Source organism: Plutella xylostella, chromosome 6 (genome assembly GCF_932276165.1).
Source record: "Plutella xylostella chromosome 6, ilPluXylo3.1, whole genome shotgun sequence".
In the NCBI taxonomy this organism is placed as follows: domain Eukaryota; kingdom Metazoa; phylum Arthropoda; class Insecta; order Lepidoptera; family Plutellidae; genus Plutella; species Plutella xylostella.
The window spans coordinates 7,655,705-7,671,366 of record NC_063986.1 but is presented as its reverse complement, the minus strand read 5'-3'; the positions used below and the strand labels follow the sequence as shown (position 1 = coordinate 7,671,366).

Below are 15,662 nucleotides of genomic sequence, written 5' to 3'. Positions count from 1 at the left end.
TAACGAGCCATAGCGCACTTGACCAACTAATGTGTCTCATTTTATCACAGGTCCATCAATCAAGCGCCACTCTCAACACGAACAATTGAGAAGGACGGATCGCCACCGCTCAACATGCTTCACTAGTTCACGCTGAAACTTCTCTCGAGAGAGATGATACGAGCCGAGTGAAACAGGAAGGAAGACAAGCTTACAGATGAACGACCTCAACTACAACGCCGGGATGAGTTCCTACCAGTTCGTGAACTCGCTGGCCTCGTGCTACGGCAACCAGGCGCCGCGCACGGGCACGCCGGGCGAGCAGGGGCACCCGGGGATCCCCACGCCGGGGGCGGACTACTACAACCCCAACGCGGCGGCGTCGGCGTACCCCAACGCGTGCTACTCGCCGCCGCAGGTCGGGCACCACTACCCGCAGCACCCCTACGCCGCGCCCGCCGCCGCCGCGCACCTCCAGCCGCAGTCCATGATCGACTACACACAACTGCACCCGCAGCGCCTGGGGGGCGCCCCGCACCTGCACCAGCACTCCAACCCCAGCCCCGGCGCGCTCTCCCCCAGCCTCATGTCCACGCCGCCGAGCCAGGCCGCCAGTGCTAGTTGTAAATTCGCCGATTCCACCTCCACCACCGGAGTAGCATCGCCTCAGGACTTATCAACCTCATCGGGGCCGGGCAGAACTTCTCCTGGCTTCGGTGTAGGCCAAAACGCAACCGGTCAAACGACTAGCAGCAAGCTCGGGCTGACGACGCCGATAGCGTCCCCCGTGGAGCACAAGGCCAGCGTGAACCAGAACATCTCGAGCCCGGCGTCCAGCACGTCCAGCAACGACAGCCACGAGGGCAACAACTCCAGCTCCACCGCCAAGAACTCCAAGTCGGCGTCGGGCAGCCAGGCCAACCCGCCGCAGATCTACCCCTGGATGAAGCGAGTGCATCTTGGACAAAGTGAGTACTTTCACTGATTTGCTACGTCTATTGTACAATTTGTAGGTAGGTAATATGTTATACATATTTGAGAGATACCGAATGGCTGTTCCCGTTACTATAAACATCTGGATAGTGGTAATTTAAGTAATCTTTATGATATTTGCCTTGTTACCAGCACAATTAATATTGTTTAGCGAGCTAAACAACAACTATTCACACTTTTTTCCTATCCGCCACGACGGCGTGAAATCACAAATCGTTCAACTTCCTCTTTCGATGTAATAAACTAATAATGGTATCTGATGCGCCACGCCTCTTAAAAAACGGAGTTTAGTAAGTAATAGAAACAGACGATCTATCAATGGACAGCGAGGTGGAGACAAAACAAATTATATGGACGCGTATCTATTTATAAAGCATTAGCATGCATTAATGTTGGATCGATATAGCTGACTGATGGATGTTGTCCATAATAGGGCATAATGGCTTTGAAGGCGGCGGGCTACGAGAGAGTAGGCTGTGCTGGGATGTTTTTTCTTCACTAATGATGGGGAAAGTGCACCGTCACGGTGACTCGTGGTCGATCCTGACCTTCTGGTGTTAACCGTGAATTGGGTTACTCAAGCTTAATCTCTTTTAGATTGAAATCCTTGTTTTTGTTGCACCTCGCTCCGTGTGTTTAGTCGATGCCTGTGTCGATTATTCACGGTACCTTGTCAGTCAATATTTAGTTCCACGTCTAACCAGAGTTCTACTTAATGCCAGATCGTGATGCTGAATCTGTATCCGAATATGTATGTTGGAATTTTGCATGCGCACTTTCCACACTCACATAGCGGCACAATTATGTTGTAACGTTGAGGAATGCTCGCGATGATATTCAGGCGATAACAATGAATAAATAGCTCGGGCATCCACATGTTGTGTCTGCCTAACAGAGTTGTATTATGAAGAAGGACAGGCACAGATGTGGCCGCCATTTTCCTGGAAGTGTCAGATGTCGTATTGTTTCTGGACGTTTAGAGAAATGCGCGGTGCCCTTGTCATGAGAGCTTTGCGCAATTCTAACGCAAATTATGCTTTTGCAGTTTTTGTTGCCCGGCATTAGTTTTTTTAATATCATTCATTTGAATTTTATCCTGTTTTACGCATAATATATAAATACAAACGTGATTTTATAAAAAGCATTATTAGATATAAGACATAGGTACCTGTAAGTTAAAAGTTCAAAAAGACTGTAGACAAAATAGTATCTTTTGCATTCCAAACCGTTGCCTGACTGAAACAGTCTAACAACGAAACCTTGACAACACCTTTTTAAGTTTTGAATTTTCAAGTTGGTACAGTCAACTTCTACAGCGGTTTTATGATAAAACCATTATTCTGCCAAAAACTCTGTAATCTTTTATGAGAATGTAGAGCTGAGTGTGATTTGCTGTGATGTCATAAACGTTGTGAAATAAAAATGTTCATTGAGACTTTCATGATTTCGAGACAAGAATTATTAACCAGTTATTAATTTAAACTTATCAGCCCAACCTTTGCACTTTTCTCTTACGCCACCGCGGCCAGGTCAAAAGTTATCGAACCTGAGTCTGCTAAAGGTTGCAGAGTCACTTCTGCACTCGCCTGTCCTAGCTAAGTATATGCAAATAAAGTTGAATCAAGGAGGCCGGCCTTACGTGTTGTGGGGCCATTTCTCAACGAGTTGGTAGGAAGCGACCTGGCTGTTCGCATGTTCCTTATGAAATTTCAATACAATATTGTTTAGTATTAGGAAAGCTTTGAATTCATTGCAGATAACTTGCCAGGATATCGCGGCGTTTATTATTTTGTTACGGATCGGTAATAGCTCTATTCATGCGGTTGCCACTGTTGTTGCTCTTGTATTGACCAATAATAGAACTTTAATAAAAAATACAACGGATACCGAGTGGGATCTGAATCACTACATGCAGGAAAAAAATATACTTATTTATATTTCAGTATCAATTCGATTTTTCAAAAGCTGCCTATTTAATTACAGTTAAAGTCCAACAAAAAGCTCAAAAGATAGTCTGATAAAGAATTTTAATAGAAGGAAAATAAAACAATAAGAGTTCACTGAACTTTAGGTGTGTGTTTTTGCTTTTAAGCTCTATTGTGGTTTTTTTATCATTAAAATAAGAGACAGTTTAAAACTTCAGTAAAAAAATTAAGGAGTTTCTACAATTTTAACCTTATCCTTAAATTGTTGTTTAAACACAAATTCTATCGAGTCTATGCTCGTGTATACAATCATAATAACAACTTAAATTTTGATAAAATTATTTGTAGGCAATCATAAAATCTACACTAAGAATTAGAAGTGTAGTTGTAGTTATTGTGCACGAGACTTAAGCTCAAATAAATCATGTTGGTTGTGACGGTAAATTATGATTCAAATGATATTATACTACTAAAGGTATGCAATATGCACAGTGCGGAGCCTGTTCTTGCCAGTTTAGTAATTAGTGTTGTAAAGTTTTATGTTTCGATTTTTATTCGATCTTTTATTTGTTGGGTTTAGGTATATGAACGTTCGTATAAAATTATTGTTTAATACAACGAGTAACATAGAAACCTATATAAAGCAAAACTAAAATATAAATTGATAACAACGTTCGTTAAGTTACCTAAGAAATTCAATTATAAGACACCCTTATTCAAAAACCAATTAAAATCCGTCCGATATCGGCCAGGCAAATACCTAGGGCAACTAATTCTATCGCAAGCCCTAACTTAGATCAATATTCCGATAATATCGCGACATGGCATCGAATGCCAGTGAGGCCCCGCCTTTAACTGGTAGACGTTATTTAAGCCGCAACTTATGCATAAAGGGTTATTCGTTATTCGAAATTTGAAAATAAATAAATAAGGCAAGGGATTCCTGCGCGCTGGTTGGCCGGCCGGCAGGCAATCGCCCGGTGCCGATGACTTTGCAGAATCTCCTCGCTGATTTAAAATCCGGTACTCTCGGATGCGAGCGCTTTTAAATTACGGCGGACATTTTGTTAAGTTCTAAGTGGTATCTACTGTTTGGAAATAAGGATAAAATCTTATGACTCGGGTTTGGCAGTGTGATAAATACAAAACTAGGTATATTTAAGAAAATGTATGCACTTATTTAGAGCAAAGCTAATATCCAGTTTACAACAATTATAATAAATACTTTATTTTAATTCAAAATGATCAGAACAAAAACATTATTGTGATGTGACCGACAAGCCTATAATTCATATCTCTACAATGTGCATCATACGGCTAACTGTAAAAGGATATGGACAATCAAATTTAATCATGTTACTAGTCATCGCTGTATGCCCGATGTACTAAACAAGCTATGTTAGCTTATATTTTGTACTAAACGCATGCTATTTTTTTTTTTTTATTTACATAATAAATCTTAGTTTTCTTATACATTTTACTAGCATATTTAGTATGGCTTCACAGTTTAAATCATTTTTATAGTAGTAGACTAGCGTCCCACCCCGGGTACAATTATTATAAATTTTATAAACCCATCTCTTAATTAATCACTTTCTTTAATCATACAGACTGCGAGAAGCTACTTTGTATACCTAATAGTACCACGTAGGTACTTTATTAATATAAGTTTATTTGGATATCACAAACATAAATTTCAATGTTTCTCCCCCAAAATTATAAGTAAATATAATTTTACAATCCACATTACTAACCTTTATTATTTTTACGCGATCCGTCAAGTTGAACCAATTTGCTGGCCCCAACACGAGTAAGAAACTAAAAGTTGTCTCTCCAAGGGTTTCCTAAACCCTTCTCCCTCAGGACTCACCTCGAACTTCAATTATTGATGGCAACTTTTAGCCTCAGTGAAATACGAGGGAAGGAGCGGCCATTTTTCAACCGGATTAACTTTTAAATAACTTGCAGTAGTGAGATCAAACAAGTGCAACTTGCGTGGTGGCGCTAGTGTCTACGCTGAGTTATTGATAGTCTATAAATAATCGATGTGAGAATTTTCGTTGCTCGTTTTACTGAATTGCTTTCGTTGAGCGGCACCGCGTCTGCTCGTAGCAATTGGTTTAAGTAATCCGCGTAATTTAGTAGTAGTTTCCATTTCGTATAAGAATCCAATTGGAAATAGGTATTTTATGCGTAACTATTCTCACTAACTTTGATGTTGATATTATGAACTCAAAAGTGTAACGATTCTTGGTAGATCTCGAATTAAAGGCTACCCAATAGCTTTACCAACCTACAAAAGCCTATCAACACAACACAACACGAACAACCGCCCACGGTCAGTTGCTGGAGCAGATACACGTTTTAATTTCGCTTTAATAGCGCGTGTCTTCCAAACAGATACTGATTAAGCTCCACATAAAGACCGCACTCATTCTCACATATGCGAATTCATCTCTGCATGCGCGGGCGCTGGATGCGAACTGCAAATTTTAAATTAGCATAGGAATCCCGCCTCGTATTTCAACTTGCTCATGCAAATTTGTGTAACGTAATAGATTTTAATGAAACGTTTCGTTTTCGACGCTAAAAATGATTGGTCGCCGCATGAGATGTTGTGTCGTACATGAGCTGCTTATTTATTAAATACTTCGTTTCGTGCGAGTGCAGGGAATTTTGAGTATGGTCATCGGTAAGCACCTCTATAATTTAATTGGTAGCCTATTTCAAAATTAACTCAACTTAGATCTATGACCTAATTGTATTTTGTAGTTCTTCAAATCGCATCGGAAATAAATATAACAATGATTAAATGCTATAAAAAGCCGCACTTTTTTGTGAAATTTCTTTCTGTAATATAGATCACAGTCTTTTATGAACTGGGAACGTGTGTGTACAAAGTCGAACAGTAGTCATACATGTGACATGTTCATCCACCACAAAAACTCAATCTCTTAATACTGTTATTGCTGTCAAATGTAAAATAATGCTTACACTACAATTGTTTTCGAGTCCATAAATAACATCCCACAAAAGATTCGCGGTTTCCTTAAAAGCTAAACGGACTGATAATATTTTTTTTCTCGAGGCCGACTTTCGTTCGGCTCGACGCCTATAAATATTAATACAATCAAATGTTTTGACGTGTGCCTTTTTTAAGCTTTATCTTGTACCTTGGGTTGGATTTTTTGTGCATCGATTTCGGTTTTATTTCGTGTTAATTTGGGTGATCACGTCGGTCTTTTAGCAGATCGTAAAGTAGAAGTTGGACCTTTGGGGTGTAGCGAATGGCAGTTGGCGCCACGGTATGTATGATTTGCGACATTATAGGGTGTTTACTTTAGTGAATACTTTGTAAAAGATACCTAATCAATATTATTTTAATGTAGCTATGTAAAAATTATAAATACTTTCGTAGGTATATCTTGATGCCCATCAGTTTGTTCATGATTTGAGCACTGCTATTGGCTCTTATATTAAAGACACCAAATACCGATAACATATTTGGTATTTAATTTCCAAATATTTATGATATCAAATTAAATACACATAAAAACTAATTCGAGATAGAAACATAAATCTCCGAAGCGCCTCCAAAGATAATGGCGGTAGAATTAAACATTCGAAACAATAACGCCAACAGGAACGAAATGGAACTTTGCAGCTTAGATTTTAAGTTTTAAAATAGTATTTTTGAGCCAAGAGCAAGATTTGATCAAAGTATCTAAAATGGTCACAGTTAGTAGGTTAACCACTTTAAATTGTCATCTGTCTGATTTATTTCTGTATCGTTTGCGGCGACACCACTTTTGTAAGACGTTCTTAGTTTTATTCACATATTTTGTATATTTTTTTTATAATCACGTTTCGTAATAACAAGTTCGAAACCGTTTCGGGGTATCACGACTGTTGTAATGACGAGTTATTAAATTACAAATTCTTATTAACTTAGGTACAGTTTACAGGGTTCTAGATCGGGCTCAGCGTAAAGAAATCGATCAATCGATTTTCAGTCCAGTAAAATAGGGATAAATATTTTTCAGAACAGGTGCATTTGGCAATCACAAGATATACAATTATATTACTGTATTGGCTATTATACCTATTGATAAGATCATGATATTTAAACCATAAATTTTAATTGGTTGACAAGAATATGGCATAGCTTGTCACTGACATATTACACACACCGGCGCACTTTGTCATCTGCGACTACTCTTCAGATATGGTGTTAAGAACTACATTATTTATATGTATGTAAGTACTTACATACCTATAATTATATGGGCCAGGGTAATACATGAATCCTGTTTGAAAGTTGGATAATGTTTGCGGAAACAAAGCAAGATTGTTTTTCCCATAACATTTTATTCTCTACCATCTACACTGCATACATATTGGCAAAATTATATTTACCGATTTACATATACACATGACAATGTACCTATTATATATACTGGTTTGCTAACTGTACATAACAGTCGCAATAAAACCCCTAATTGAAGAATACAAAATTACCCCACAATTAATAATTATGGCAAAATTTTCGCAAACAATTATACAGAATACAAAAATGACACCGTTTTCTCGGTGCATTAACGCCGGCTTCAGTTCTGGGGGCCTACTCCTGCATCGATTACGAAGCATCACATCATTTCATGACTATTAATGACTCTACACTACGTTGCTTTAAGGGTGTTAATTGCATGGCATTGATCCGAAACTTCGTATTCAGAAAGCGGGAGTACAGAGTCTTAAGGCCCGCGGGCCACTGCTCGTAAACTATAATCATTTGTGGGGCTCATAAATAATTGCGAGGCTTGTGGTGGCCGGTTTCGGACCCGCTATACTGACGCACAGTTGGCGCACTTCTTCACTTTATTACATGCTGTTCATTATTTTCTTAGGTATACCTACCTCCATCCATAGACATACCATATTTTGATATTCAAGTGATGGTACATAGGTCCATAAGTACTTAGTTATTATTTTAAAATAAAATGATTTGTGCAACGATAGCTGTTTTATCTATTTTACCGGTAACATTGCTAGTAAACTGTCAATGAATTTATACATTAGATGAAGAGAAAGTATTTTGTTTTCCTTTAAGTACTCACTACTCATCATAAGATTGATCTCCGTAACTCAAAAGTTGTGCAAATCTACCGAACTACTGTACCTCCATTATACCGTATTTGGGTTTTTGTCGGGCGACGCTGCGCGCTGCGCGGACGCAGGTAATATAGTCATAAATTTCCATAACCGCCACTCGATCTTATCAAACATGATTTTAATTTGATTTTCGAACCACACGTGTTGGTGAGGTCGTTTCCACGGAGTTATGGCTGTAGGTATTTTGCCAACCGGTTTCCGAAATAGTTTCTGTTGAGGCAAATTGAAAAACGCTGTCAAGTACGAATACGGCTTTGAGAATACCTACCTGAGTGCATTTTATTTCCAGTTGAATTAAAGCATTGGTATTTTTGGCATTTAATTTCTAGTGCATCAAATCAGACTACGAAAGTATGATACGAGTTTGACATGGTTATCAATTTCTATGACTCGTTGCCAGATGTAGCTAGTGACCTACAAACTCCACTTTGTTCTGTCCGTATTCCAAGTAATTCATTAGTTTCGTCTACAAATCAAACGTACACGTAACGATTTGACATAGAAACGGTAATTAATTCCAACTGGATATAAATCATGAAGATCCACATCGGATAATTGTGACAAGCGAAATGTAAAATAAAAACCGAAACTGACTTTTAATGACACGTTTCATAATATACGAATCTATGTAGTAGGTAGGTACTACCAAAAATGTTCAAAGTTGTAAAATCCATACTTAGTATGTCTTCCGGGACTATCCATAAGAAAATAATTTAATAAAAAAGTATATTTTTTATCTATACAGTGCTGTACATATCTACCTAGGTGCTGATGTTCTCAAATGGAATATCTGACTAAGTTTGACCATCGAATACTACCAGTGACATTAAAAACGTATTGTGACAAACAATATGTCATTAGGACATTAATAAAACTTGTATAAAAGTGGCCGGACCTCGATTACGAAAGTATGATTTACAACCGAGAACACGGCATTATCTCGTATCGGGCTTTAATCCATTTATCACCGCTTTTGTTTACAATCTAGCGTATCATCGGCTATTAATTACATGCGTTCTTCACTTCAAAGTTTGACGTTGTGCCGTGCGACAGTCCACAGATAACAGTTTAAACGTTGTTCAATACTCTCTGTACTTCACGAATGACCTGACAAACGAAAACAATCTTTAAATTCTTGTACAAGAGGATTCTTTCTAAATAAGCTTCGGTCTCCATGGATTAAGAACAAAACTCAACTTTACAACATCATTTTGAAGGTCCAACATCGCATGCAGGGACGTCAAGCACGAATCAAAAGGAAGAATTCAGAAATTTGATGGATGTTGTTATAATTGTTTCTGTATCGATTATGCCATTGATAAATATTTCGACGATTTCTCATTTTATTAATGATGTGGAAACGGAAGAGCGTTTCTGGGCGAAGTTCTAACGACACCACGTCACAATTAATATCGGAGCTGTCAAAACATCTGTCGGCGAGCGTCACGGTCTGTAAGCCATCCATTTATGAAGACAATAAATGTAATTAAAATTAATACTGTCTATCGACAGTAAATGATAAATTGAAAATGCAATTACACAAAGTTCTTACAACGCTCATGATATTGCCTGCTATAAAACGGGGGTTGTACGCAATAATATTAGCCCAACCTGTTTTATGAAATTACCTGTATTTATTGGCAGATGGTGTGTTTGCAGAATTTAATAACATGTCGCGTAAATGCTTGGCTATTCAAGTGTTTATCATACATAATTTCTTGTAGGGCTAGTTTTACTCTGACACTTGAGGTAAATAGAGTGTGTAAACGGAGGTTAAAATCGATAAAACCGAGAGGCAAATTTCGTTAAAATTAACGGCTCCGTATAAACCAGCGACGCAACGAACCAAACAGGAATTTAAATAGTCTAAAGACGCTTTAGTGACGCAGTACCAAACAGCTGGAATCTGTCACCGCAAATTGAAAAGCTTTAACAGGATTAATTGTTAAAGGATAACAATTCTTGTACTGTTTACAATACGGCCTTAAATTGATAAGCAATATTTTGTAGTTTATTATAAAAAAATAATAAATAATGTGTTAATGGCAATTTGGCAAATAACTAATATTCGCTGCACACAAAAACAATCGTTTACACGAGTTCTGCAGACATTTAGCTTTTCTGAAAGTAAATAAGCCAGAGGGTTTCCCTCCCTATGTTTTGAGTAAAAAGTTCCCGGCTCTAATAGCCAAATTCCTTCGCTCCAAAGCTGTCGTCCACACGTCAGGTCCGAGGCAATACCGTATTGATCAGGAGTTGTTCAAGAATTAATGAAGTGGCAATGTCAACCCCCGTCACGGCCTGCGCCCCTTGGCAAGTGTATGTGCCTTCAGGAATACAGGATCGAGGATCCTACAGAGGTTTTAATTGTTTTGCTGCCTACTGCAGTGCACGGCAAGAGGGTCAATCGGTGGTATGTTTTAGAACTCTGGAGGTCTTGGCAAAGTAAACAAAACATTAAACATAATTCAAAATAAGTTACAATACCCACAATACCCACATACCTAATAGGTATAGTTCGCAGGTTTAAGTTTTATTCGCATATTTTATGTAATACTAAAAAGTTATACAAGTATCGGCCGTTTTGCCCAGTAGGTCGAATTTAATCGCAGATTGGGGCAGCCGGGCTGTGTGGAAACAAAACGACGTATATTAATGGTTTATTGGGAAAAAATATCGTTGCGTTCGACTCGCTTTTCAAAGCGCACTAAACAAAATGCAATTAGACCACCAAATTGATGATCGCTGATTGATCGATGGCGCCGAACACGGATTAAAGCTGATTTTATTCGTGTACATTTTTGCTGTGGCGTACCGATAATGTTACTGTAGAAATATTATTAGTTACCTACACTGTTTTACATTAAGTAGTTTAATAATATGAGAAGAAGTGTTGTTAAGTTTGTCCTGTAAGTACCTACCTAATCATGTGATTTCTTTGAGTACCATGTTTTTAACACCCTGTATATCGAACCAGATGGATAGTCACTTTACACGCTCAGACATTAAAACAAAAGCTATCCGACTCCTTCCATCAAGGTAGAGTTATGGACCAATGCATGCCGATTGCGATGCCAATTAAAATGGCGGGCGATGATGTGTCATTCTGTAATTGGCTAATTATTATCAGCGGAGGGGGCGTGGCTTGGCCGCGGCGCTCGCCAGTATTGCCATGCAATGCGTATCTGGCGGCTGATTCTGCTAATTTATATTACTATTTTTATTTGGAATACAATGTTGCAGATTTTAATTGGTTTCCATATGCAGCTCTATAAGATATATTATACTTTTAAAGGAAGCCACTGCTGAAATTGATTAGTTATTTGGGGTTCGGTTGGTTACAGAATATTTTAGTAGAAAGTACCACGTCAAGCTGTATGGTAATAGGGTCGTATGCGGCGGTAGCCGTACAACCGACCATCAATACAATTAGTTATGTATATTTTATTAGTAATTTTATTTATCATATAAAATTATCGAAGAAGTTCTATTAAGTTGTATTGTATACCTACCTTATTTTAGCTACATATAATATTTTAATATACCTAACACAACAGCACTACTGGATATGATTCGTGAAATGGTACTTATTGTCATACCTAGCAGATTCAGACAGTCATAGCAATATTGTAACTAACTACGGATATCACATGAGATACCTAGTATACCTACCTATCTAGGTAATATAGTACTTACCCCTAAATTAACGTGCAAGTTAAAACCATAACATAATAAAGCGATCGCCAAACAGACAACCCGTGACTCAAACAAACTAACACCGTTCTTTTACTAAAAACACGTCATTACTCTATGATTAATGATTATTCTGCGACCCCACGGGAACAGCTAGGTGGCAACTGTAATGGTAAATTCATAATTATGCGTTTATCATTTATATTTTTTATTCTCTTGACACTCGATGAATGCAAGTTTATAAATTAACACCCTTTGTGGGTCTCCGGGGAGCGGGAGGTTACGAGTTATTTGGTGTTCGGTTTTAATTAATAAGTAATTTGGTGAAATACTTTTTGAAGGTGTACTTTTTGGGCTATTTAGACAGTAGTTTGGCTACTGGCTAGGTACTAGGTACTACGAAGTCCATTTTAAAATATAATAAAATGAAAAAATATAACCCCTTAGATTGGAACAGAATTATATAGGTAAGTATAACAGCTAGATCCTAAATGTAATTAATTTCATAACAAACTCAACTTGAACGAGGAATACAGTCATGAAACACGTGTGAAATACCTACCAAAAAGCGCATTTCAAGCTCATTTTCAAAGGGCCACATGATATTAATGTGGTGATGGATTATATTTTTAAAAGAAAAAACCTATCAAAATATGCCAATCCAGGTCTTGTCGTGAAGAGTGAAGTTTGTTTTGATATGTCCGGAGTAAAACTTCGACCAAGTGTAAGCTGCGCACAGTACGAATATACATTAGTACGAGTGCACGGGAAAAATATAATTATACTGTGTTTTTTGGTTAGGTACATTTGAATTGATAAACATGGATTAGTTTGGCTTTGAACCTTTTAATGATATTGTTTATGAAAAGATTGTTGAAATGAAAAGATTCAGATGATTAAGTCGCAAGTGTAACGTAAACCCCCTTTAAACGTTATGATCTAGTTGCAATATTTAAACGTAGCATACGCATAAAATTTAATGTCAAAACAAAAAAATAACGTAGGTATACACTATACACATTGAATAAGGTCTCTTACTGATTTTTACTGTGCACTTATTGTACCTCGGCCGGCCAGCTCTCCTTTCAATCACGATGTATCGCGGTATGCGTCTGCGCACTAAAATATTATCATAAAAATTACTTCGCAGTAATTCGACCTACAGGTTCAATGTATTTTTTAAACACAATAGCCGCGAAATATCGCAGGATTCGCAGGGCATTGTTTCGAGATACCATTAAAAATATACGAACATATACTTGCAGCACAGTGAGACGAAACTGTACTTTTATACACATATACTATAGGTATATGTAGGTAATATGAATAACACTAAGATCACAAAATACTCATATAATTAATAGCTTGATGTCCATCGTTCGCTTGCACTCTGTGCGCAGACTGCACAGTGGTTCCATGACGCGGTGACGGGCGGCGCGCGTGCGCCCTTGTCACTCTCAGTCTGGGGGGTTACTCCATATGATGAAAAACGAAGTTTTGGAGTGCTGCGGCGCGAGCCACGACTCTATCTCGTTGTATTAAACGTGCCGATTGCACCACAGCTCTCGTTCGTTCGCTTTTCGTCAGTATAGAGTAATCCTACTGGACACTCTTGCGCAGGCCACCGGATTAAATAAATCCCGCCTTTAAGATCTAAATCTTTACTTAATCTTACTCAAATTTTTTGATATAAATTTAATTCAATTCAAACGGAGGTATTTACGTTGGTTGTCACGGTTTATTTGGTAGTTTGACGGTATTTTAAAACGGACAACATTAAATAAATCATAATAAGAATACATAACATACCTATATTTTTACGAAAGCTTCCGGCATCCCAAAAATCAACTATATTAAATAAACTAAGAAGGAAGTGAAAAATGCATCTAGATAAGATACCACATCAAAGAGTTAGCTTCCGATCGAGGTAGATTGAGTTATTTATTACCAAAATAATCTCAGAACATAAACCATCTCTTTCTGTTCGGTGGGCTCATCAGTCCACCAACAAATTAGTTTATGTCACTACAATAATATACAGCAAGGAGCGGCGAGCCGCGGCCCGTCGCATAAATCGCTCAACACGCCCGAGTAATGTTTTGTATGGAGATTTCTTTCGACGCAACCGCGCCGCCCGTGTACTAACCTCCGTTATCTAGTCTTAGATTAATGACTCAAATTGGTAAATGTCGGTTAGTCTATTTCTTACAAAATATACACTTCCCCCTAACCTCACCTACCATAACTATCTCGGCTCATATTCCGTCACACTGCGTGCAGACCGATGTCTTTTAATTGATTTCATTTTAATGTTCAGTAAAGTTGGACCTTTTAACTTTTCTACGACTGTGTGAGTAATTAATTTAATGTCTAATGTGATGTATGTATTCCCAGCTCATAATGGCGTGTATTTGCATACAAGTGAACGCCAAGGTTCTTATCTAGACGATGCGTCATTTTTGTTTATAGTTAGACACTACATATTGTGTCATTTACAAAGGGTAATAATTTCTTCTATTCACCAAAGAAATGTGCTCTTAACGTCTTTTTATTGAGTGCACTATATACACATTCTTTCTAGTTTTTTCTGCGTCTACTCAACCCTGTGGAAAGAGTCGTATCCCGCAAGTTTTGCAAACAATTCCCTTTCAGTTCTAGAGTAGTAACAAAGCGCGTCTTCCGCAGACTAAATAAATCACGTGTTTGTGCGAAAATTACCAAATGTTGCAAACCGTCTCCTGCTTGCGTGCAGCGAGCAAGGTCAGCGTGCATTCAAACTACAAGCGGATTTTTTCCAACCTTAGGGGAATGAGAACCATTGTGCGCTGAGAAAAGTCTCAAAAGACTTTCTTTCCGAATTGTCACAGTTATTAATGTACTAATGCGTGTATTCAGAGCAGTGCTTTTATACTTTTACTCTCTTTTGGAAGGAGTGATAATGACTAATTGTTTTATTGCAAAAAGTGTTTGAGATTTGCATGGACCTACCACGGGCAGGTAGTGTCTGGTAATCGGTCGATTTGTCTTATTGTTTGGGACGTTGTTTGTGCAGTGACCGCAGGCCTTTTCGAGATAAAAGTAATAAATTATCAGAAACAGAAAGTGTTTTTGGCCTACGTCTGCTTGCCGCCAAGTTTGAGCATTCGGAATCCACAAAATGCATTAGAAAATTACCTATGATCACAAACTATAAATATCTGTTTGCAAACTTACTTGATCCACATTTTGAAACTATAAATACGCACTTGGGTAAATTTTAAGTAACCAATAAACAAAATCCCAACCTGTGCAAAGACTCGTCCGACCAGATTTATTTTGAAATTAATATTCAATTAGCTTTCCGCACATGATACTGTTGCGCTGGGCGTACGTATTATTAAATTAAATTTATGGCATCATTTACGGGGCGATATTTTTAAAATTATTGCCGGTCCCGGGTTCCGCTCATCTCGCATAATCTTTATTGACCAAAACTCATTTCGCATAACTCGTATGGTCTAAACTTTTTTGGCCGAACCATCACTTTGCCAAGACTTATGTGGCATAAGGCTCGTTTCGTCTAAAACTCTTTAGGCACAATCTTTAAACACCTAAGTTTCGTTTGCTCAAATTTATGTTCGTCTATACCTATGTATAATCTTGTTTCTCGTAATGTTATCTTAATAAATAATATATTAAGTATGTAGTAAATGTACAAATTGTGGTATTTTTCTCCTACATCCCGAAAATCACGATATTGTATGATCAAAAAATCGAAAGTTAACGACCAATATAATTATTACAAACCCCATGAGATCGAAACCTAAAAATAGGTGCGACGACGAGCAAAGCGAGGAGGAGCGTGTTAGGTGCACATGTTCATCAAAACCAAAGCGGAGCGCAGCGAAGCGGAGCGGAGCG

At 38.1% G+C, this 15,662-nt stretch overlaps 1 protein-coding gene across 1 annotated transcript in view; it reads left to right on the top strand.

The window, feature by feature from the left end:
* Positions 1-15,662, top strand: part of LOC105386778 (homeotic protein Sex combs reduced) — a 28,566-nt gene that overhangs the window by 3,939 nt on the left and 8,965 nt on the right. Inside the window, exon 2 of the mRNA XM_011557405.3 lies at positions 51-947. Within this exon, the coding sequence (XP_011555707.1) occupies positions 197-947 (751 nt within the window). The 5' untranslated portion in view covers positions 51-196. The remainder of the gene's footprint in view (positions 1-50; positions 948-15,662) is intronic.